This window comes from Bison bison, unplaced genomic scaffold (genome assembly GCF_000754665.1).
Source record: "Bison bison bison isolate TAMUID 2011002044 unplaced genomic scaffold, Bison_UMD1.0 scf7180017864302, whole genome shotgun sequence".
Taxonomy (NCBI): Eukaryota; Metazoa; Chordata; class Mammalia; order Artiodactyla; family Bovidae; genus Bison; species Bison bison.
In genome coordinates this window covers 3,381,484-3,404,441 of record NW_011494874.1, presented here as the reverse complement: position 1 = coordinate 3,404,441, position 22,958 = coordinate 3,381,484, and the positions used below count along the sequence as shown (strand labels likewise).

General features: G+C 52.9%; 1 protein-coding gene across 1 annotated transcript in view; it reads left to right on the top strand.

Moving 5' to 3' along the window:
* Positions 1-66: 66 nt before the first annotated feature.
* The window catches only part of WDR25 (WD repeat domain 25), a 149,722-nt gene continuing 126,830 nt past the window's right edge, over positions 67-22,958 (top strand). The window contains exons 1-2 of the mRNA XM_010851424.1: positions 67-125; positions 7,064-7,911. Of these exons, the coding sequence (XP_010849726.1) occupies positions 7,105-7,911 (807 nt within the window). The 5' untranslated portion in view covers positions 67-125; positions 7,064-7,104. The remainder of the gene's footprint in view (positions 126-7,063; positions 7,912-22,958) is intronic.

Here is a 22,958-nt window from a genome sequence, read left to right as displayed (position 1 = left end):
GGGCGGGGGGGGGGGGGTGCCGGACGGAGGCCGCCGCTGATTGGCTGGCGGTTCCAGCACCGGCGGAACGCTACTGGGTTTCAGGGCGCAGGCCGGACGACCCTCCAGAGGACCGAGAGCTTCCGGTGCGTGTGGTGAGCGGCGGGCTGGGTGCGGGAGGGGACTGCGATCTGACGGCGGCCCGAATGCTGCCCGCCCCTTCGCGTGTATCTGTCTCTCTGTGTCTCCGGTTCCTTCCGAGCGCTCAGTGCCCTGGACGGTCCTCACTGCTCCCTCTTGACGATCCTCAGGATCCCTCTCCTCTCGCTCTGGATAGCCCGGCTAACTCCTATTCATTCTTCAAAACCCATTCCCTGGTCTTATCTTGTTAGTGGCCTTCATCAGTCTTAGCCTCCGGCGCAGGATCTGAGTTTTGTGTTTCATCTCAGTCCATAAGACCTAACATAAGACTTGGCACAGAGTAGGTAATCAGGAAATATTTGTTGAATGACAACATCCTATTCCTTTTACGTTCTCTGTGTCCCCCCTCCCACCGGGTTGTATTTCACAAATATTTCTAGATGCTGGTGATTTAAACAGTGAACAAAACACAGAAAGTCCTATGTTTTGATGGAACTGACATGTTGATGACTGTCCATGGCACTCTCCCCCCCTTTTGTAGCCTTATTTTTCCAAAGACCTGACTTTTTCTTCTGGCTGTTCTAATTGGTTTAGTGGCTCCTTCATTTCCATAAAAAAACCAAACCAAAACAAAAAAACTTCCTTTCCCCCTACTTTGCCTTAGACACAAAAAAGCCAGCAAACAGTTTTCTCTAGAGTTTATTTTGTTCTCCGTTTTTGCCTCTTTTCCTTGACTCATCCTTGCCTTCTTCTCTCCCACCCCATTTTGATCAGTTTTGTTGGTTCCATCTTTGGTGTTTATCACCTCTGCTTCCTTGCCTTAAGATGATCGTTTTATGCCTGAGGCCTGCCCTGGCCTCCTAATTGCAGTGAAACTGCAATCCCAAGCCAACCATCATGCCTCCTTTTCTTTTCTATCCTGCCTTTCTCCTTAGGATTTCTCACCTCCGGACATGCTCTGTTTCACTTGGTTCTGGTCTATCTGTCTGCACTGGCATCTGGGCATGGTGAGCTGGGGCTTGGCTAGTAGCGCCTGTGCTGTAGGTATTTGTTGAAGGACGGAATGAAATGTAAGCAGATAGGAAGCCCTAACATCCACGTGCGGAGAAGGCGATGGCACCCCACTCCAGTACTTTTGCCTAGAAAACCCCATGGACGGAGGAGCCTGGTAGGCTGCAGTCCCTGGGGTTGCTAGGAGTCGGACACAACTGAGCGACTTCACTTTCACTTTTCACTTTCATGCATTGGAGAAGGAAATGGCAACCCACTCCAGTGTTCTTGCCTGGAGAATCCCAGGGACAGAGGAGCCTGGTGGGCTGCCGTCTGTGGGGTCTCACAGAGTCGGACACGACTTGCAGCAGCAACATCCACGTGCCTGCATTCATTCAGTCCTTGCTGCCTCGCCTAGTAGGAAGTGGGCCTCATAGGAGGTGGGCCTCATGGTCTCTACTCTCTCATCTGTTCCCACAGACCTCATCTTTAGTTCTGGCCACCTGCCTCTCCATTCACTGGACAGCTGGGTGGGTAGGAGTCCATCCTAAAGGCTGAGAACAGGTGCCTTTGCAGTGGGAACCTGCTGAGTTCCCTTTGGCGGGATGGCATGGGATACTGTGGTGAGTTGGGCTGTGCATAGGAATTGAGACAGATGAGATGTCTGATTAGGTTTTAGGACCGGACTGAGTCATTAAGGTAATGCCAAAGCCTTCACAGTGCAACTGTTCCATTAGTTTATAATTCAGTTCAGTTCAGTCGCTCAGTCGTGTCTGATTCTTTGCGACCCCATGAATTGCAGCACGCCAGACCTCCCTGTCCATCACCAACTCCCAGAGTTCACTCAGACTCACGTCCATCGAGTCGGTGATGCCATCCAGCCATCTCATCCTCTGTCGTCCCCTTCTCCTCCTGCCCCCAATCCTTCCCAGCATCAGAGTCTTTTCCAATGAGTCAACTCTTCGAATGACGTGGCCAAAGTACTGGAGTTTCAGCTTTAGCATCATTGCTTCCAAAGAAATCCCAGGGCTGATCTCCTTCAGAATGGACTGGTTGGATCTCCTTGCAGTCCAAGGGACTCTCAAGAGTCTTCTCCAACACCACAGTTCAAAAACATCAATTCTTTGGTGCTCAGCTTTCTTCACAGTCCAACTCTCACATCCATACATGACCACTGGAAAAACCATAGCCTTGACTAGACGGACCTTTGTTGGCAAAGTAATGTCTCTGCTTTTCAATATGCTATCTACGTTGGTCATAACTTTTCTTCCAAGGAGTAAGCGTCTTTTAATTTCATGGCTGCGGTCACCATCTGCAGTGATTTTGGAGCCCAGAAAAATAAAGTCTGACACTATTTCCACTGCTTCCCCATCTATTTCCCATGCAGTGATGGGACAGATGCCATGATCTTCGTTTTCTGAACGTTGAGTCCCTTGTATTATATTAGCTCCATTCGAGATGGGCTGGCTCAGGTTTGAAGTTTTATTTAGACAGTGGCTCTGTGTGTAGGTGTTACCTGCCTGGATTGGGCTGCAGATGAAGTTGGATCATTGGAGGAGGCAGACCACAGAACAGTTTTTGGATGATGATGTAACTTGTTTGGCAGTGGAGCCCTTCAGGCAAACGGTACCCGTTACGGGAAAGGTGGGAATGGTTGATTCCAGGGGACATGAAACCCACCGTCCAGGGAAGAACGTGAGTGATAGATAGGCTGTCTGGAATGGTGTAACCGAGGCCCCCCAGGGAATCTTCAGGTCTCACCTGACCCGGCCTGTGGGAAGAGGAGCTCAGGATGGTCTGTTAAGGTAGGACACTCGGGCTTTCTCGGAAGTCGCCTGCTGCGGGAGCTGTGGACGCTGCTCCACCGCGCCCTCTGCTGTCCTGGACGTGCGCAGCACCCTTGTTTTCCTCGACTCTGCTTGGTGTTAACTGCCCAGCGTTGAATTCTAGGAGGTGCTTCTTTGTAGAAATTCCTTGGCTTCAATTGATCGTGTGTGATGGTTCAGAATTACAAGAAGAGTTTTTAAGAAAGGGGAAGTAGATTGTTGTGTGAGTCTGTGTGTTTGGAGTGAAACAGGAGGATTTGGATTGCACCCTGGGAATAGGGGGTGCCGATGCCAACATCCGCTGGATCATTGAAAAGGCAAGAGAGTTCCAGAAAAGCATCTATTTCTGCTTTATTGACTATGCCAAAGCCTTTGACTGTGTGGATCACAATAAACTGTGGAAAATTCTGAAAGAGATGGGAATACCAGACCACCTGACCTGCCTCTTGAGAAACCTATATGCAGGTCAGGAAGCAACACTTAGAACTGGACATGGAACAACAGACTGGTTCCAAATAGGAAAAGGAATATGTCAAGGCTGTCCATTGTCACCCTGCTTATTTAACTTATATGCAGAGTACATCATGAGAAATGCTGGGCTGGAAGAAGCACAAGCTGGAATCAAGATTGCTGGGAGAAATATCAATAACCTCAGATATGCAGATGACACCACCCTTATGGCAGAAAGTGAAGAGCAACTAAAAAGCCTCTTAATGAAAGTGAAAGCGGAGAGTGAAAAAGTTGGCTTAAAGCTCAACATTCAGAAACAAAGATCATGGCATCTGGTCCCATCACTTCATGGGAAATAGATGGGGAAACAGTGGAAACGGTGTCAGACTTTGTTTTTTTGGGCTCCAAAATCACTGCAGATGGTGACTGCAGCCATGAGATTAAAAGACACTTACTCCTTGGAAGAAAAGTTATGACCACCGTAGATAGCATATTGAAAAGCAGAGACATTACTTTGCCAACAAAGGTCCGTCTAGTCAAGGCTATGGTTTTTCCAGTGGTCATGTATGGATGTGAGAGTTGGACTGTGAAGAAAGCTGAGCGCCGAAGAATTGATGCTTTTGAAGTGTGGTGTTGGAGAAGACTCTTGAGAGTCCCTTGGACTGCAAGGAGATCCAACCAGTCCATTCTGAAGGAGATCAGCCCTGGGATTTCTTTGGAAGGAATGATGCTAAAGCTGAAACTCCAGTACTTTGGCCACGTCATTCGAAGAGTTGACTCATTGGAAAAGACTCTGATGCTGGGAAGGATTGGGGGCAGGAGGAGAAGGGGACGACAGAGGATGAGATGGCTGGATGGCATCACCGACTCGATGGACGTGAGTCTGAGTGAACTCCTGGAGTTGGTGATGGACAGGGAGGCCTGGCATGCTGTGATTCATGGGATCGCAAAGAGTCGGACACGACTTAGCGACTGAACTGAACTGAACTGAAAAGTTGAGAATTACATTTTACTTGGCAAACAACTGAGAACTTAAACCTGGAAGACAGCCTCTCAGACAGCTCTGAGAGACTGCTCCCAAGAGGTAATGGAAGAGCCAGGGGATTTAGGAGTTTTGTGACAACAATCAGGTAATTAGAACATCAAAAGATTATTATTAAAGAAAACCAGACATCTCAAGTTAATAAATTTAGTGCTTTTCTATGTATGGAAAGATGGAAGAGTCTGGGTTAATTACAATAATTTCTTTGATATGCACCTCAGCTATCTAGGGCCAGTATCCTACTTTTCTCCACCCTGAATTCCCCTCCAGATACACAGTCAGGGGCAGCTGCAATGGCAGCTGGCTTGATGGCCGTAGCATCCTTTGTTTACTGATACGGCAGGCAACGCTTTTCATCCACGTGTTAGAGTTCTCTTAAATAACAATAACATGATCCCATATGTTAACATGTATGTATGATATGTTCTTATATATTAGTCAACCAATTACATTCAGTTTCAGGGTTAGAAGTTTTTCAACTTCTTTTATAATACATTAATAAGTAGCTAATATTAGAGAGATTAAGATTACTCAAACTGTTTCATTTTTTAATACTTCCTATGGTTGTGAAGTGAAAGAGGAGAGTGAAAAAGTTGGCTTAAAACTGAACATTCAGAAAACGAAGATCATGGCATCTGGTCCCATCACTTCATGGGAAATAGATGGGGAAACAGTGGAAACAGTGTCAGGCTTTGTTTTTTTGGGCTCCAAAATCACTGCAGATGGTGACTGCAGCCATGAGATTAAAAGACACTTACTCCTTGGAAGAAAAGTTATGACCAACGTAGATAGCATATTGAAAAGCAGAGACATTACTTTGCCAACAAAGGTCCGTCTAGTCAAGGCTATGGTTTTTCCAGTGGTCATGTATGGATGTGAGAGTTGGACTGTGAAGAAAGCTGAGCGCCAAAGAATTGATGCTTTTGAACTGTGGTGTTGGAGAAGACTCTTGAGAGTCCCTTGGACTGCAAGGAGATCCAACCAGTCCATTCTGAAGGAGATCAGCCCTGGGATTTCTTTGGAAGGAATGATGCTAAAGCTGAAACTCCAGTACTTTGGCCACGTCATTCGAAGAGTTGACTCATTGGAAAAGACTCTGATGCTGGGAAGGATTGGGGGCAGGAGGAGAAGGGGACGACAGAGGATGAGATGGCTGGATGGCATCACCGACTCGATGGACGTGAGTCTGAGTGAACTCTGGGAGTTGGTGATGGACAGGGAGGTCTGGCGTGCTGCGATTCATGGGGTCCCAAAGAGTCGGACACGACTGAGTGACTGAACTGACTGACTGAACTGATGCCTCGAGTACCTCAGCCCTGTGCTGGAGGTCTGTCTGTCTACACTGGCTTGTAGTTGAGATGGGATGTCAGGGGAAGAGCATTCTAGGCGGAGAGAATAGAAGGAAGGCCTGGAGCACGGGGGGCGGACACAGGTGAGGAGGGCATGGTCTTGCCATGTGGCGGGTCCTGGTCGTCTTTCTGTTCCAGCATGTTCAGAATTAACTTCGTTCACGTTGACGAGCGCTTGCTCTTCTCGTTTGTTGCTTATAAGCCACACTGCAGGCCCTCTGTGTACCTGTCTCTGCACACACGTGCTAATGTTTGTGTAGGATAGAGTTCTAACGTGGGGTTGTTGCAGTAAAAACCGTCTGTTTACATTTGTGGATCCTCCTGGAATGGACCTTTGAAAAGGCCCCCTTAAAACCCTGAGTCTTCCTGCTCAGGCACCCTGTGTCCATTGAGTCAAGTCCCCTTCATGTCTTTCAGTAAATTAGTTTTCTGTGTGTAGGTCTTGCTATTTTTGTTATTGTTGTTGTTAGATGTATTCCCAGACATTCCATAGTCTTCATTTAAAACCTTGTGTCTTCTAACTGATCATACTTGGCGCGTGGATGAGGTCTCTTTTTTTGGCTGCGCTGGGCCTTGGCCGCGGCGCCCGGGCCCTTGTTGCAGAGCGCAGGCTTCTCTGGGGGGCGGGTCCCTCCGTTTTCAGCAAGTGGCCTTAGTCGCCCCGTGGCATTTGGAATCTTAGTTCCCCAACCAGGGACTGAACCCATGTCCCCTGCATTGGAAGGCAGATTCTTAACCACTGGACCACCAGGGATGTCCCAAGGCTTCATTAAAAAAAAAAAAATTGAATTTATTTATTTTTAATTGAAGGGTAATTGCTCTGCAGCGTTGTGTTGGTTTCTGCCAAACAGCAGCACGAGTCAGCCGTGGGTATACCTGTGTCCCTCCCTCTTGCCGTTGAGAAGGCAACAGCACCCCACTCCAGTACTCTTGCCTGGAAAATCCCATGGACGGAGAAGCCTGGTAGGCTGCAGTCCATGGGATCGCGAAGAGTTGGACACGACTGAGCGACTTCACTTTCACTTTTCACTTTCCTGCATCGGGGAACGAAATGGCAACCCACTCCAGTGTTGCCTGGAGAATCCCAGGGACGGGGCAGCCTGGTGGGCTGCCGTCTGTGGGGTCGCACAGAGTCGGACATGACTGAAGCAACTTAGCAGCAGTAGCATCACTTTCATGGGTATTTCAGTCTTGGATTTGTTCGGTGGCACATTTGCTTTTAACTGCGTGTGTAGGAAGCGTTCTGCCACACATATCCTCTGACACTTGACTTTGTTTGGCCTTAGGGAAGTTTGCCCTTGAAGGACAACGTGAAACTGTGTCTTTAATGGCTTCGTTGGTGGCCTACGAGGATTCGGACTCAGAGGCTGAGACCGAGCCTGCGGGCGGTTTCCATCCTGTTGGCCAGATGGAAGACACTTCGGCTATGCTCAGACCTCCGGAGCAGGATTTTGGATCCAGGGTCCTGGACGCGACAGGCGGGTGGGCGCCGTCCCTGGTGTGCGGCTCTCATGATGACCCCACCGCGTGTCGTCTCCCACTGGCTCGGCTCTGGAGCCAGGACCCGGGGTCCTGCCCCAGCCAGAGACTACGATGGCCCAGGCCAGAGCCCGAGGCCACCCTCCCCGCCAGCCCGCCGGCTCGCCCCTCCCTGTGGACCAGCCAGGCCCCTGCAGGCCATGTGCCCCTGGCAGCGGCCCGCTCGAAGCAGGTGAGAGTCTGCTGGGAACCTTCCGGCTCCCCCACGCCGTCTCTCGATGCCCGAACGGGGTCTGAAGGCCCAGGGAAAGGCAGCAGCTCCCTGCAGAGGAAGCGGCGTGAGGACTGTGTTGTACCTTATATCCCGAAGAGACTAAGGCCGCTGCAGGCGCTCAGCACAGAAACAGACAGCAGTAAGGACACGGAGGCCCGGGGTCCCCTTGCCGGCCGTGTTCCGGCCCCGCTCTGTGTGGCCCCCGAAGTGTCTGAGTTTATCCAGCCATATCTGGACAGTCAGTATAAGGAAACCAAGATTCCCAAGACGGTGCTCTTCCACCTGCGGGGCCACCGGGGCCCCGTCAACAGCGTCCAGTGGTGTCCGGTGTCTGCCAGGAGCCACATGCTTCTGTCGACGTCGATGGATAAAACCTTCAAGGTGAGGCCTTGAGTGAAGCAGCTCTTGGGAATGAGCCGCTGGGACGTTTTGTTTTCCCAGTGGTGAGGTCGGCCCGGTTGCAGGCCGGATGTTTCTTTCTAGGAATTCCTGGGATTCTCTTTGTTGCCCTCGGGAGAGGGCTCTTGGTTGCCCGCTTGGATGGCTGGTCTGTTCTACCCCCTGCAGCCCCTCCAAGGCTGCCTTGCCCAGGCCACCGGCGGTAACTAGTACAGACCCCACGTGGGTCATCCTCATGGGGGCCACCAAGGACGCCCAGACCCTCTCCCGCCCTGGGAGAGGGAGATGGCGGAGTGAGAAGGGAGGAAAGCAGACCCAGATCCCGGGGACTCTGGGCCATCCTCGGTGACCCCCGCTGAGTGCGGAGTGGCGGTAGCTCTGTTCCCGGTGCTGTGCTGGGTGCAGGGGGTGGGAAGGTCCCTGGACTCGACCCTGGCTTCCGGGCCGGTACATGGAGGTAGGGGCTGCGGAGAAGCAGAGAGGTGCTCACAAGCCTGGGTGGGGCTGTGAGCTCGGAGCCCCAGGGGGTCCCACTGCTGCAGGTGCCTGGAGGAGGGGCAGCTGCCAGCAGGGAGGGCTTGGCGAATGCTTCCGGGAGGGAGCGGATGGGCTTTCGGGTGGGCCTTCAGGTGGGTCGGGCAGAAGACGTTCTTGGCTCTAAACAGGGGAGGCTGTGAGGGGCCTGCAGGGGGTCGGGGGAGGCCCTGGGAAAGAAGGCAGCGTCACACCAGGGAGGGCCTCAGGTGCCCTGCTGGGGAGTTCTGGTTTATACAGAAACTTTTTGGGTTGTTATTTATTTATTTTAAAAGCTCCATTAAAAAAAAAAAAAAGCTCCTGGGCTCCCCTGGTGGCGCAGTGGTAAAGAACCCGCCAGCCAATGCAGGAGACGGGGGTTCAATCCCTGGTCTGGGAGGATCCCAGATGCCAGCTGGCAACTAAGCCCGTGCGCTACAGTTACCGAGCCTGCGCTCTGCCACGAGAGAAGCCTCTGCAGTGAGAAGCCCACAACTAGAGAAAGCCCACGCCCAGCAGCGAAGGCCCAGCTCGGCCCAAGATGCATGAGTAAGTAAAGTTACAGACCTACACACGGGAAGCTCCTGAAGCAAGGCAGACTTACGGTCGCGGCGCCCAGGTGGGTAGTGTGGCAGCTGTGTTCCACCCTCCAGGAGCTGCCCCCGGTCCCCGGACTGTCGTCTGTCTGTCCCCACCCCCAGGGGAGCCTCGGAGACCTTTCCTTTTAATTGGCGCTTTCAAAGGTGAGGTCTGTGTAATGGGCCTGCACACCCCTCACCTCCTCTCTCCAGCGCCTGCAAAGCACAGCACGTGTGTGTGCGTGCCCAGTCACTTAAGTCGTGTCTGTCTCTTTGCCACCCCGTGGACTGTAGCCCGCCAGGCTCCTCTGTCCATGGGATTCCCCAGGCGAGAATACTGGAGTGGGTTGCCAGTTGCTTCTCCAAGGGGTCTTCCCAGCCCAGGGACTGAGCCCACATCTCTATCTCCTGCGTTGGCAGGCGGGTTCTTCACCACTAGGGCCACCTGGGAAGCGAAGCCCAAGTGCACTACATCAGTTCGGTTCAGTTCAGTCGCTCAGTCGTGTCTGACTCTTGCGACCCCATGGACTGCAGCATGCCAGGCTTCCTTGTCCATCACCAACTCCTGGAGCTTGCTCAAACCCATGTCCATCGAGTCAGTGATGCCGTCCAACCATCTCATCCTCTGTTGTCCCTTTCTCCTCCTACCCTCAGTCTTTCCCAGCATCAGGGCCTTTTCCAATGAGTCAGTTCTTTGCATCAGGTGGCCGAAGGATTGGAGTTTCAGCTTCAGCATCAGTCCTTCCAATGAATATTCAGGACTGATCTCCTTTAGGATTGACTGGTTTGATCTCCTTGCAGTCCAAGGGACTCTCAAGAGTCTTCTCCAACCACACAGTTCAAAAGCATCAATTCTTTGGCGCTCAGCTTTCTTCACAGTCTAACTCTCACATCCATACATGACTACAGGAAAAACCATAGCTGTGACTGGGCGGACCTTTGTCGGCAAAGTAATGTCTTAGTACATAGTAGGTGCCAAATACACGCGATCCGAACAAAAGCTACCTGGGGAGAAGGTGGCTTTGGAGTTGTGGGTCACGGTTGCAGAGGAGCTGGTCAGCGGCCCAGCCACCCAGTTCAAGTTCCAGAGTCTCATCTGTGGGGGCCTGATTGTGCTCAGTACCTGAGCCATGAGACCACATGAGAACTCCCTTCCAAAGCCCCCGGCACAGGGCAGGAGCCCCACAGGCGCTCACTAGACATCGGCTCCCCACCCCCAAAATTGTCCTCACGGCTCTGGAGCCCTCCTACCCAGAACATTGTATCTGCAAGGTTTGTTTTGAGCTTTTCGCATAGGAGGCATTTTCATAAGCTGAGACAGGAAGTCCAAGTGCAGTGAAGTCTTGGCTAGGAGCTCCATCGGGAGTGTCACTTTAGGTGGCGTGTTTGAGTCCCAAAACGACGTGTCCGTTTTCACGTCTGCGAGGCTGATGGAGTTCTGTGGGGACAGTGTCGGGTCCTGTCTGCAGTCTGGAGCCCTGGGGTTGGCACACACATCTCTGGTGCTTTCTCCGAGAGGTTGGGGCCCTGTGCTCGACTCAAGAGGTCCTGGCGTTCCTGGTGTGCACTGGACATCCCCCACCGCAAGGCCAGGGGCTTCTCTGGCCTCCCTCCGGAGGGCCTGCAGCTCTAGGGGGCTGTGGGGGCCTGTCGCTTTGGTCAGGAGCCCCCCCGGAGGGTTCTTGGTGGTCAGTGTCCCTGGTGGGCTGGCCCCTGGAGTTACTTAGAATGATCTGGGCTTGGTGGAGGACTGATTCATTTGAAAAAACCCTGATGCTGGGAAAGATTGAAGGCGGGAGAAGGGGACGACAGAGGATGAGATGGTTGGATGGCATCACCGGCTCAATGGACATGAGTTCGAGTAAGCTCTGGGAGTTGGTGATTGACAGGGAGGCCTGGTGTGCTGCCGTCCATGGGGTCGCAAAGCATCAGACACAACTGAGTGACTGAACTGAACTGAACTGGGCCTGGTACTGGCTCCATACCAACAGCTTCATGATCTCAGGCAACGCACTTGACCTTTCTGAGCCTCTTTCCTCTTGACAAGTTCCTGAGGCCTATGACTGAGGCTTCTGTCTAAAGCTCCCAGTTTAATGCTGGGCATGTGGTGCTGTGTTTTGTGGAGGGTGGCATGGGTCCAGGTGGGCCGCCTGAAGGGCGTGGGCAGCCCCCTTCTGGGACCCTGAAGGGAGGGACCAGACTAGCAGACATGGGCAGCGCAGGCTCGAGTGGGCAGGCTTCCTGGGGGTCTCAGAAGGCAGGCAGAGCTGGGTGGAGGGCTGTGGTGGAGGTAGGTGCGTCCTGGTGGGTGTCTGCCTCCCTCTTGCCCTCGGGGTCACGTCTCCTGGCCTGGAGCCCTGCGGGGACTGGTCTGCGCTTGGCCTCGGTGGCGTGCTCCGTGGCCTCTGCCCTGGTCTCTTTTGCCCAGGAAGTTTAGATTTCCTAAGGCCATCCCACAAGTTTTGGAATGGAGGGCGTCTGAGTGAAGCCGTTGACTTGGGCCATGGTTCTGTCGCGTAGTGGGTGTCAGTGGGGTAGATGAGGGCGCCCTGCGCGGGGTGTGGGAGAGGCCGGATGGAGGGGAGCTGGGAGCCACCAGCCGGCAGTGACACTGCATGACCACACGGGGGCGCAGTTGGTCCACCTTGGGAGGCTGCTCAGGCGCAGGGACTGTGTTCCTGGAAAACCCACCTGCTGGGGGCAGTTCTCTGAGACCCCCTCCCTGGCTGCCAGGCTGCCTGTCAGTCCCGTCCCGGGGAGGGTGGTGTGTGCTGCAGGCAATGACATAGTCTCGGGCCACTTGCTGGCAGCCAGGAGCCCCGTCCACTGCGCCGTCCATCTCTTACGGCGGGCTGTCAATAGAGGTGTCCCCAGGGGCAGAGTGTGGCTGCTGTCGTGGCCACGGGGGTCCATGTCTCCTGACCTTCTTACTGTGGTATCTTGAAAATCAGGGCGTTGATAAGTGTTAGAGGCCAAGGGTCCAGGGTCCTCTCTGCTTTATGACATCTGGCAGTTTTCAGTGACGGAGTCACATGGCAAATTGACGTTAAGCGACTGTTCGGTGTGAAGACGATGTGGCAGGGCTGGAGGAGCCATGATGGAAGGTGGGTGGGGAGCAACTGGGGGCTGGGGGCCCTCCTGGCTGAGACCTTGGTCGTGCTGGGCCCCCAGGGGTGTGTGTGTGTGGCAGCAGGCAGTCCTGGCAGGATGGTGTTATTTTCCCTCCCTGGTGTCAGCAGGTGGGCAGCGTGGAGGTCCTTGTGGTCTGGTATGAGATCAAGGGGCGCATGGGAGGTGTGTGGGCGTGGAGTCTGGGGTGGGGCAGGGGTGCAGGTGGGGCTCCGGGGTGGAGAGCAGATGGTGGCTGAGCAGGGAAGGAGCTCGAAGAGGTGGGCTGCTCGAAGCAGTCCCTACCTGTGCTCCGTTTGGAAGGTGCCTCCCCCGCTTTTGCTTTGGCTGTGTCTCGCAGCATGCCGGATCTTAGGTCCCTGGCCAGGACCTAATTCATGCACCCCCCGGCAGTGGAAGCCCAGAGTCTTAACCATTGGCCGCCAGGGAAGTCTCCCCCCACCCACCTTTTCTGGTTAAAGTTTGCCAGAGTGCCTTCTTGTCCCCAACCTGGTCAGGAGCGCTGGGGTCACAGGACTTGGATTCTGACTGTCCCTCTGCTGCCGACTGGCTGTGTGATCTCACCTTCTCTGAGCTTCAAGCTCTGTATGTAAAGTGGACCCAAGGATGCATAACCTGTTGGGTTTTTGTGAAAAAATAAGTGATGTTGGCTCTGAATGACCTGGTGTGACTCCCGGCTCTTGGCGGGCACTCACTGGGGGCTCACTCTCGCCCTCTCTGGAAATGCTCTCCCTTCCTCACCATGCCACGGTATCTCATGCCAGTGACCCGGCCGTGGAACTGTGCCTGCTACACCTTGTGGATTTTTAAGCTTCTTGAGCAGGGGAACTGTGTGGAATCTGTTTTTACATTCTCCATAGCACCTGACACTAGGTTTTGTACCTGTTAAGTGATCAAAAAAGATTGAAAACGTTTTTTGGATTTTCCTTCCAGCCTTTGGGGAGAGGAGTCGTCTTTAAAGTGCACACATGCTCTTTGCCACTAGGGGGCACAGTAAGACAGGGTGAGTCGCTCTCCCAAGCTTCTAGAACGTGGAAGAATCCTTGATTCAAGGTAACATTTACTGAAATACGGTTTATTTTCTGATCAGGAGGAAAAAACACAACACAATCCATCTGATAAAGAACGTGGAGTGCCAGTTCCTTCATCTCCTTAAAAACGTAGCCTCGGAATTCATAAATTTCAATTGGGCACGTTACAGCAGAAAGATACTCATTTTAAAATGTTCTAAATGTTCTGTGAGCTGTAAAATATGCTTGTATTAGTTTTGAAAAATTTACAGCTAGAGAAATTGAGTAAAACAAAACAGTGACGTGTAACTCCGACCGACGCTCCGCTTTCTCTCCTGCCCGCCCTCCGGCCCCGCCCCCGCGCCTCTGTTCTCCACGGCTGTGGTCCCAGCACAGATACCCTCCTGTGCGCTCTGTCCATTTCCCTGTGTCCTCGTTTGGCTCAAGAAACTTGAATACCCACTGCATGTTAAGGTAGAATTCAGACTTTGAGGCCCTTTTTTGAAGGGAAAAGTACAAGCGTGTTGTGTTTTTGACCAAACTTGGGCAGCCCTGATTGGCAGCCCCCCTGGCAGAGCCCTCTGCCAGACACTGGGAAGACCCCCAGAGGCATCCGGGCGTGTTTCTTGCTGCCTGGGACCGACTTTGAAATGCAGAAAGCAGGAAGGGGGAAGGCGAAAGCAGAGATCCCTGACAGTCCTCTCCCCAGCCAGCAGCTCGTTAGCACAGGGCCCTCCCTGGTCGGGGCCAGCATGTCCCTGGTGTTTACTGCTTACGGCATCGGGCTGGTGCCCAGAGCGCACGTCTCAGTGATTTGGAGTCTGCGCCGCCCCCGACCCCCCCACGCCCTGTCTTTTGCGCCGGAGCATTTTTATGCCTCGTTAAAAACTTTCCCCAAACATGTTTTTTCTGACCGTCTTCAGGTTCCGAACTTTGTTTGCTCATTTCCGTGTTGCGTGCTGCCGTTTCCTGCTTTTGTTTTTCACATCGAGCTGCACTGAGCACGGCCCTGCGGCGGCATGGGCTTTTCTGCTGCCTTCATGAAGCGAAAGTGGGCTTTGCCCCGCACCCAGTCTGCAGCTACAGCCCTGTGGGTGTTGCTGAGTAGACCCCGGTTAGGTGGGCCAGCCTCTGTGCCTTTGTTACAGAAGACTCCTGCGTTCCCGACCCCCACGCTGCCTGGTGGCTGTCTGACTTGGGGGAAAATCACCTAGCCTCTCTGATCCCGTTTTCTCACTGGTGAAATGGGGTAATGGCTGCCTGTTAGGTTGTTGCTGTCGGAGCAGGGGTGAGGAGATGCGGCCCAGGGCCTAGCAGCGGGCAGGGCTGAAGACAGGCTCCCGCACTCCCTGCCCCCGGGTCTGTTCATTAAAAAGCAACCGGAGGAGTGACGAGTCACCCCCAGTCCTCTGACTGGGTGCAGCTCTCGTTCTTGTGAATCTTTTCCTAGTCTGTCTATCGATAATGTATTTTTCAGGAGTTTCGATGTTACTGTTCCCGAGGTAGATACTTTTAAAATTTAAAAAGCTTTTGAGATTGTCTGTACCCAGCCATTCAGCCGCTCCCTTTTCATGCACTGCGCACTTGGAAGTTCCTCCTGGAGGGCTGGCTCCCTGTCTCCGAACTGCTGGCATCCGAGTGTCTCGTGGGTGAGAACAGGCCCAGCTGCGTCTGCCAGTCCGTGGAGTGTTTTTGTGTCTGAGCCTCCGACAGGACGGTGGGTGGGGGGGCAGTGTCATCATCATGCCCGAGGAAACCCAGGAGGGTGAGGGCCGGGCGGGCGTGCCCGCAAGGTCGGCCACGGACCCCTGCCTGTGGCACAGATGAGAGGGAGGGGAGAGCCGACCGTCCCGGGGTGCCCACCCCCCAACCAGGCACAGCCCTAGAGCCTCCAGCTTGTGTTCACAGCAGGTGTATGGGGCCAGTGCTGCTCTTCCTCCCATTTCATGGGTGAGGAAGTCGAGGCCCAGAGGTTAAGGGGTTTGTCCACACTCACACAGCTGGCCGTCAGGCTCCAGAGCCCGAGCGTACAGAGCCAGAGAGCCTGCTCTGCTGCTCTGCCTCTGAGAATAAAGGACGGAAAAGCAGACCCCGTCTCCCGGGTGGTCCCCCAGCACTGTCCAGCCTCAGAGCCTTATGGTTCCCGTAAAAGGGGCATGAGGAGATGAGGTGATTTCTGCGGGGGCTTGGATTTGCATTTTTATGTATTACAGGACCCCGCTGATTTATCATTGTTAGCGTATCTGATTATATTAAGGTGTCTTAGATGTGCTTTGTAGAAAGTAATATATCTCAGATTCAAAGACAAGGAATTTATGGATTCAAGTGCCAGAGTGAGGGTTTTTATTTCAGTTTTAGAAGAATTATTCTTGATGGATTTTACAAAATGAGATTGAGAAATGATTTGATGTGTAGAGTGAGGAGTCTCGGGGCATTATGTAGATGATTGGCAATTTATTCCGAGCACGAGGCCAATCTATTGGAAACGAGAGCCGCACAGCTGGGAAGGAGGGCTGGGCTGCGGCGGTGGGCGTCTGGTATTCGGGGGCTGAACAGTTAACAGCGCGTCGCCGGTAATTAGGTGAAGGAGAGGAGAGAATGGGTGGTGTGTGGGTGCCTGTGTGTGTGTGCGTGCACACTCGTAGAGATCATCTCTTCCATCTGCACTTGACGGAAGCCCAGAGAGGGGAACACACTTGCGCGGGGGCACACAGCGGGGTCAGGTGTAGGAAGCGTTCAGCCACCTCCCTCTCTGCACCCTGTGTCTGCGGTTCTCTGTTCCCACCCTTGGAGTGTTCTCCTTCCAGGGAGAGTTCACCACCATCTCAGTGATCACAGGGCGGAGAGCAAGGGCTTCAGGCTGGTCGAGCCAGCAGGGCTGCCGAGCCTCCAGGAAGAGCTGTGATTCCGGGCTGGAACCCTCCCCTCGTGGGAAGTGAAGTTTTGACACTCTTCTCCCCCATATGAAAGCTGCGACGTTTCTGAGGCCAACAAATGAGACATTTCCCACTTCTCCTGTGCTTGCCAGAAGGGCCTTGTAAGCTTATGCCTGCCTCACAGGAAAAAAACCCTGGGTTGAAAGAGGAATAAGAAAGAAAATTGTGGCAGAGCCCAAGCTGTGCTTTCTGCTCTTGGAGAACTTCATTCGGTTTAGACTTAAACAGCTCAGTGTCCCTGGTGCCGATGCTGACGGGAGAAAACAGCTCCGTGTGAAGGTGCAGCCTCTGTCCTTGGGGAACCAGCCTCATCCAGGCCCAACCCACGTCATTAAGGGAAGAATAGAGCAATTGGGGAAAATGCTTTTAATGTAATTGAAAAATGCAGATTGCAAAATTGGCACACTTAGGAGTTGAGCCTAGCAAATTATTTCTTGCTGCTTTTAAAACTTGGACCCAGAAGACTCTTAAAAGGCCCCTGTCTCGTGCCCAGGGATGGCATTGTCCTTTTCCTTTAAAGAAAAAAAAAATGACAGAAATTTAAGAGGTAACCGTAGACCCTCTGCTCAGACATAGCGACTGCGAACATTCTACCGGTAGTGCGTCCAGCCTTTTTCCCACGTGCGTCAACCGATTTTAATCATACCCCTAGGTACTTTATTTTTGTAACCAGCAATTAAAAATTCCATGGAGGTCATTTCCTCTCCCAGTCGCTAGTATTTTTATCCCTGAAAAGAAGGAGTGGGTAAGTCACTCCAATCAATCCTCTCCCCCCAACCCCTGCTTCTGCCGTCTGGCGCCTCTCCCAGACAGACGGACGCGGCCCTAGCGAAGACCCCGGGAACTGGGGGAGCTGGGCAGGATGCGGGGACCAGAGCCCTGGACTGAGGCCAGCGGGGTCGGCCCAGCGCCCCTGGAAGCTTTCCTTCACATGGCTTCCCTTTGGCCAGCTTCCCGAAGTTTCTTTATGAGATAAGAGAGAGCAGGCATGCCTCACTACCCCCCCCCCCGCCCACCCCCACCCAAGATGCCCTGACCCGTTAGCTCCGCTTGGCCAGGGCTCCTGGAGCTGATCCAGGCCCGGCCTCCCTCCCGAGGATGAGACGTGCGGACCTCGGCGCTTCCCAGGGAACAGGGGCCGCTCAGAGATATCGAGAGCCCCCGGGGCTGTTGCCTGGCAAGGGCTCTGACTCTGGCACTCTGATTAATTGGATTATCTGGGTGTTTCTGGATTGAGCTTCTAATGTTTTTATATCTAGTTTTCTACTGCTTTGCCTTCCTGTTTTATTTTTTCTGGGGGACACTCTCCTGCACTTTTATCTTTTCAGTCCTTACCCACCAGCCCCCCCACCTGCCTGCGATTTTGTTATCTCTGCTGTTCTATGCGTGAGCTTTTTCCTCCGTGTACTCAGAGAAGTGTTCCCTTCTATCCTCTTTTTACATTCCAAGGGTTGTTTCTTGTTTTCTGGATATTCCTTTCTAATCCTGTTTACAGTAGATTATTTTTATTGCCTACTGATAAGGTCTTTTCCTGGCTGAGTTCTTTGAAAGTTTGCCGAAAACGCTCCTGTCTGTCTCCAGCCCCTTGTCTTCTTGTTCCGGCGTCTGTGATTACGTGAGAAACATTCTGCTGTTTATTCTGATTCAGGAGGGAGATCATGAAAAAGCTGATGTGACTCTGTGTGTGTGTGTGTGTGAGTGTGTGTGTGTGTGTGTGACGGTGAGGATGTTACAGAATGATGAGGTAGGCTAGACCCCCGAATGTCCACATCTCCGCTGATTGTCTCTCGGCCGGGTCAGGAACCTCCCGGCCCCTGTGATGCGCTCAGCCCCTGCGTCCTGGCTGAGTGGAGGCTGGGGCCTCTGTTTAGCACGCACGCTTCACTCCGGGGCCGTCCAACAGCTGGTTTTCTCACTCGCGTGCCGTGCACGTCTTTCCCTCTAAGCGCCCAGGTCCACGTCCTTCTTTTGAGGGGCTCCGTAGCCTTCCGCTCGTGGCCCACGCCACCACTTCTTGTGGAGACGTGATTGCGTCTCTTCACCCTCGACAGCACTAAAATGATTACAACAGTGGCTAAGCGAGGGGTATATTGTTTGAGAACCAAACGAGTTCATTTACCGGCGGCTCTCTTAGAACGGAGCCTGGCACCTCGTGAATGCTGAATAAGTGTTTGTGGTTCTCACCCATTAATCTCCTGGAGTCTTGGCATTTCTCTTACCCGAGCAATTTACATGCTAACAATACTGACCCGTCATCATAACCTGCCCCCTCCCCTCACCGTGTGTTGTTTGACTTTAGTATCTCATTACTTATTTTTTGGTCCTGGACCTAACATTATTTTATGGTCCAGTCTGAGGGCCTCTCCCTTTGTAATTGTCCCCTGGCCTTGGAGCGTGTCCCTCCCCCTCGTCCCAGGTACTGAGGAACAGTTGCCTATATTCGACCTTCATCTTGCAGTGATTAGCGGGAGCCACTTTCAGTTCTCATCATCTCTCCCCGGCTCCCTGCGGGCCCGGGCAGGCAGCGCGGGTGATGGATGTGCGCTGGGTGCCAGGGATCGACGGCATGCAGGGAGCCGCCGCACCCCACGCCGATGCCCGCCACCTACGGTTTAAAATGACCTTCTTACCATTGGCTGGTTCCGCAGGGCACAGATACAGCACAGCCACCCAAACCATTCCTCAAAAAAGAAATGTTGTTTCTGACCATAAAAGAAATACACACACACTATGGAAAAAAAACGACAAAAACAGGAAGGCATAAAGAAAACAATCGCCCATTGTCTTTCTACCCAGAAGCAATGACTGCAGACGTTTTAGTCTATTTCCATCTACTCTTCAAAAAAAAAAACAACCCTGTTGAATTCCAACTGTGGGTATAATTTTAAACCCCCCGCCCCCCTGACAGCAGCAGCTTTTAATGGTGTTTATTGCAGTGGCGTTGAGTGTGTCTGCAAGCCCCTGGGGGTCCTTGAGACCCTCTCATGGGGTCTACAGGGTGAAAATCATTTTCATAATAACACCTAGAAGTTCCTTGCCTTTTCACTCTCGTACTCTCATGAGTGTACGTGGGGTTTTCCAGAGGCTAGGGTATGTGTGTTGTTGCAATTGATTAGATACAGAAGCAGTTATGAGAACGCAGCTGTCTTGTATTAAGCCAGCCGTTAACGAGATAGCAAAAATGTAAACAGTTCTTGCTCACTCGTTAATTTTTTATCTTGGAAGACATTTTTCATAAGAAGTATGTTATCTATGTTAACATGTAGCAGCTTTATTATTGTTCCTTTTACATAAATTAATAAGTATTTTTCTATGTCCTTGTTATAATTTTTAATATGCTAAATGTGGAGGGGTGAACCGCGTGTAAACAGCAGCTCTTTGGAGCCTTCCCTGGCTTTCAGTTCAGTTTAGTCGCTGGGTCGTGTCTGACTCTCTGCGACCCCAAAGGTCCCTGACTTTAGAGAGCGTCAAAGGGACCGAAGAGTTTGTGAGCCGCGGTTTCACTCACATCTATAATTTCATGGGGGTAGGGGGGCTGTCTGTGTTGTTAAAGACAGTGCTGCTTCCCAGCTCGGATGTGTGCCTGCGGGTCAGCCCAGGCTCTGCCACCGCCTCCACACTGCTTGGTCGGCTTTCCAAACCGTGTGACCCCCGCGCGATCCTACAGGCTCCCAACCTCTCCTGGTCCCCCTTCCCCCTCCTCCTTGCCCCTCTGTTCTGCCCTTTACGAAGATGATGCGACAGCATTACAGGATGATGGGGGAAAATCTCCCAGTGCCAACCTAGACTAAGAGTATGATTATCCTTTTAACACCCTCCTGTCAGCTTGTGGCCCGCACGGGCCTGTGTGTTTCACGGGGCGCGCGTGCCATTGTGCAGCCCACTTCCCCACTTAACATTCTCTCCCAGTCATTCCCGCCGCAGTGCCACCGGCCGCCTCCGAGTCTTTGGAGGGCCGTCAATTTCCACGGGTTCGGTGATGCTCTATCGAGTTGATTAACTGTAATTTACTTAGCTGTCCTCGGACACTTAGGTGGTTGCTAATTTTTGCTATTATAGCTAATGCTGAAGTGGTTATCTTCATGCATGGAACCTTTTCTGTCGGATTATTTCTTTCGGATTGATTCCCATAAATGGGACTGCTGGGTCAAAGGGTTGTACATTTCCATGGGTCCAGATACATCTCCTGTCAGATTGCTTTCCAAAAGGATTATACCAATTTGCACTGCCACTGCAAAGCCTGCGTAATAACCAACTATTTTGCTTAACTATCATGCCTAGAATTTTCCTTTGGAGCCCCAAGGGGGCAAAGGCCCTTATCTAAGTGGATGTGATCTATAATTATTTAGACTAACACCAAAATTGCTTTGAGAACATTTTTAACCTGCTGAGTCTAGGATTCTGATTCGCATACACGCTAGCATTAAAAGTTTCCCAAGTAGCAATTTTTCTCTCCCTGCTCGCAGTGTATTTACACAAGCCCCGGCAACCAGAGGGAAGACTCAAGAGCTTTTATAAACAGAAGTGGTCTCTTTTCTGAACTAGTTGAAGTGTTATTTTGAAAGGCACAAAAACACAAATTAAAACTCATTTTCATTGTCACCTTCGGGTAGAAAACTTGTTTGTTTTCTTCCCCCATCTCTCATCCTGTTCTTTGGCTCTCATTTCGAGTGTGTTCTGAAATGTCCTGATGCTCCGAGCCGGGCGGAGGGGGCCGGGCGGGAGGCGCGGGGCTGCCCTCCTGCGCCGGCAGGGGCCGCGGCAGGCAGGGGAAGGAGATGTCTGCTCTGGGGCTCGCAGGGGCCCCTCAGCACAGGTGAGAAAGAACCTTCCAGCACTTGGAGCCGGGTCGCCACGGGAGCGGCTTCCTCAGGGGGGCGCTGAGGATTGGGAGGGTTCGGGGCAGGCTGGAGCCCGCACTGCTAGTGGGCAGGGAGGTCGCTGCAGGCTGGGCCCTGGGCTCCGAGGCCCCTTTCTTGGACGGCGGGTGCACAGCCCCTGGCTTGGTCCCGACCTGCGGTGCCCCTGGCCCCCGCGCCGGTTCCGGTTCCGAACGAAGCTGCGTGTCCTCCCGGGACTCGTCGGGGCTTCGGTGTTCTCATCTGTGAAATAATTACCTCACCGGGCTGTAAGGATCAGATGAGGTTAGACGTGTGAAACCACTTTGTAAACTCTAAACCCTTACAAATGGAAGGTATTATCAAGAACTCTAAGTCCGGGTTTATTCTGTAATTGCCTCCTAAGCCGCGTTCCTAAGCACGGGAGGCTTGCAATCCAATTTGCCTCCAGTTGCCTTGATTCGCTGAACAAATAATCCGGCGTGCGCCCACCGACAGCAGCGGGCTGCTCCGGGCACCTGGGCCGCCCGGGACGTGCTTGCCTATTTTCCGGCTCAGCAGCGTGACGTTGGCTGCTCGTAGTTGGGGTGTTGACCTGGGGGCGGCACAGCCCGCGAGCCAGGCCTTCTGGACTCGCTGCTCCGTGGCCGGGGGCCTTGCTCAGGCCTTGTTTGGGGCTGTGTCAGCGGTGTGAGCAGCGAGGGCCCCGGAAGGGGCCTGGGTGTCAGAGTGCATGAGTGGCCCCTCCGGGTCTGTATCGGGAGACCTGCTTCCCCCATTGCATTCTTCTGCTGGGCGTCTGTCCAGCCATCGATTGAACGCTGGCTCTCTACAGGCTCAGAGGGGACCAGACACCCTTGTTGTCAAGAAGGCTCGTGGGGGATAGGTGTCAAAACAGACTGACGGTGTGACGGGCCCAGGGCCCACCGGTGTTGGGGAGCGGGGTGGCTCTGTTGGGGTCAGGGCAGAGGACCAGCCAGGCTTCAGGGAAGGACACGCTTGAGCTGGGTCTCAGGATGGATGACACGGGGGTGCTGGGTGCTGTGCTGGTCTGTGGGGCGGGGGACGGGTCTGGGCAGTGTTGGGGCCTAGCGGAGGTAGCTGGGTAGGGGGGTCTCTTGTGAGCTTTAGGCCTGGACAGTCAGTGGCAAGAGGCTGGCTGGGCCTGCCCCACACTGGGTTTTTGCATCTTAATGACCCCCAGCTGGGTCATAGGGCAATCAGCTAAGCTCAGGTCCCACTGCAGTGGGGGTGGGGGGTGTCCACCCTGCCCCTGTGCGTTCTGTGTGGCTTTGGGTAAGTTATATAACTCTTGGGACCCCAGATTCTCCATTAGTAAAGCAGGATAATCATAGCATCCATCTCAGTCTGACGATGAAACAAGAAAACTCATGGAAAACTCTTTGAGAGCATACAGCAGGCGCTCCCTAATGTCGGCTGGCACCGTTGTTAGCCCCATCTTTATGCCCATTTTACAGATGAGAAAACTGAGCAGAGAGGGGTGCTGAAAGATGTGTAGCTCCCCAGCACAGGGCTGGTGTTTGAGCTCCCTTCTTTCTGCTTCTGCATTCTGGGGTTGTTCCCTGTCCACTTCTTGCTTGGGAACTCCGGAAAGTAGTTGTGTGGGTGTGGGTGTGTGGGTGGGGTGGTGGTAGGGGGGCAGAGTGGGGCAGGGGGGCAAGGCCCTTAATCTTTATGAGTCCTTTATTTGTTTGGTTTTGTTTTGTTCTTGGGCCATACCCTGCGGCATGTGGAACTTCCCTGACATGGGATCGAACCTGTGCCCCCTACATTGGAAGCACAGAGTCTTAGCCATTGGACCACCAAGGAAGTCCTCTTTGTGAGCCTTAACTAGTTCCTCTGTGAAATGAGAAGACTCTTCAGAGTACATCATGAGAAATGCTGGGCTGGAAGAAGCACAAGCTGGAATCAAGATTGCTGGGAGAAATATCAATAACCTCAGACATGCAGATGACACCACCCTTATGGCAGAAAGTGAAGAGCAACTAAAAAGCCTCTTGATGC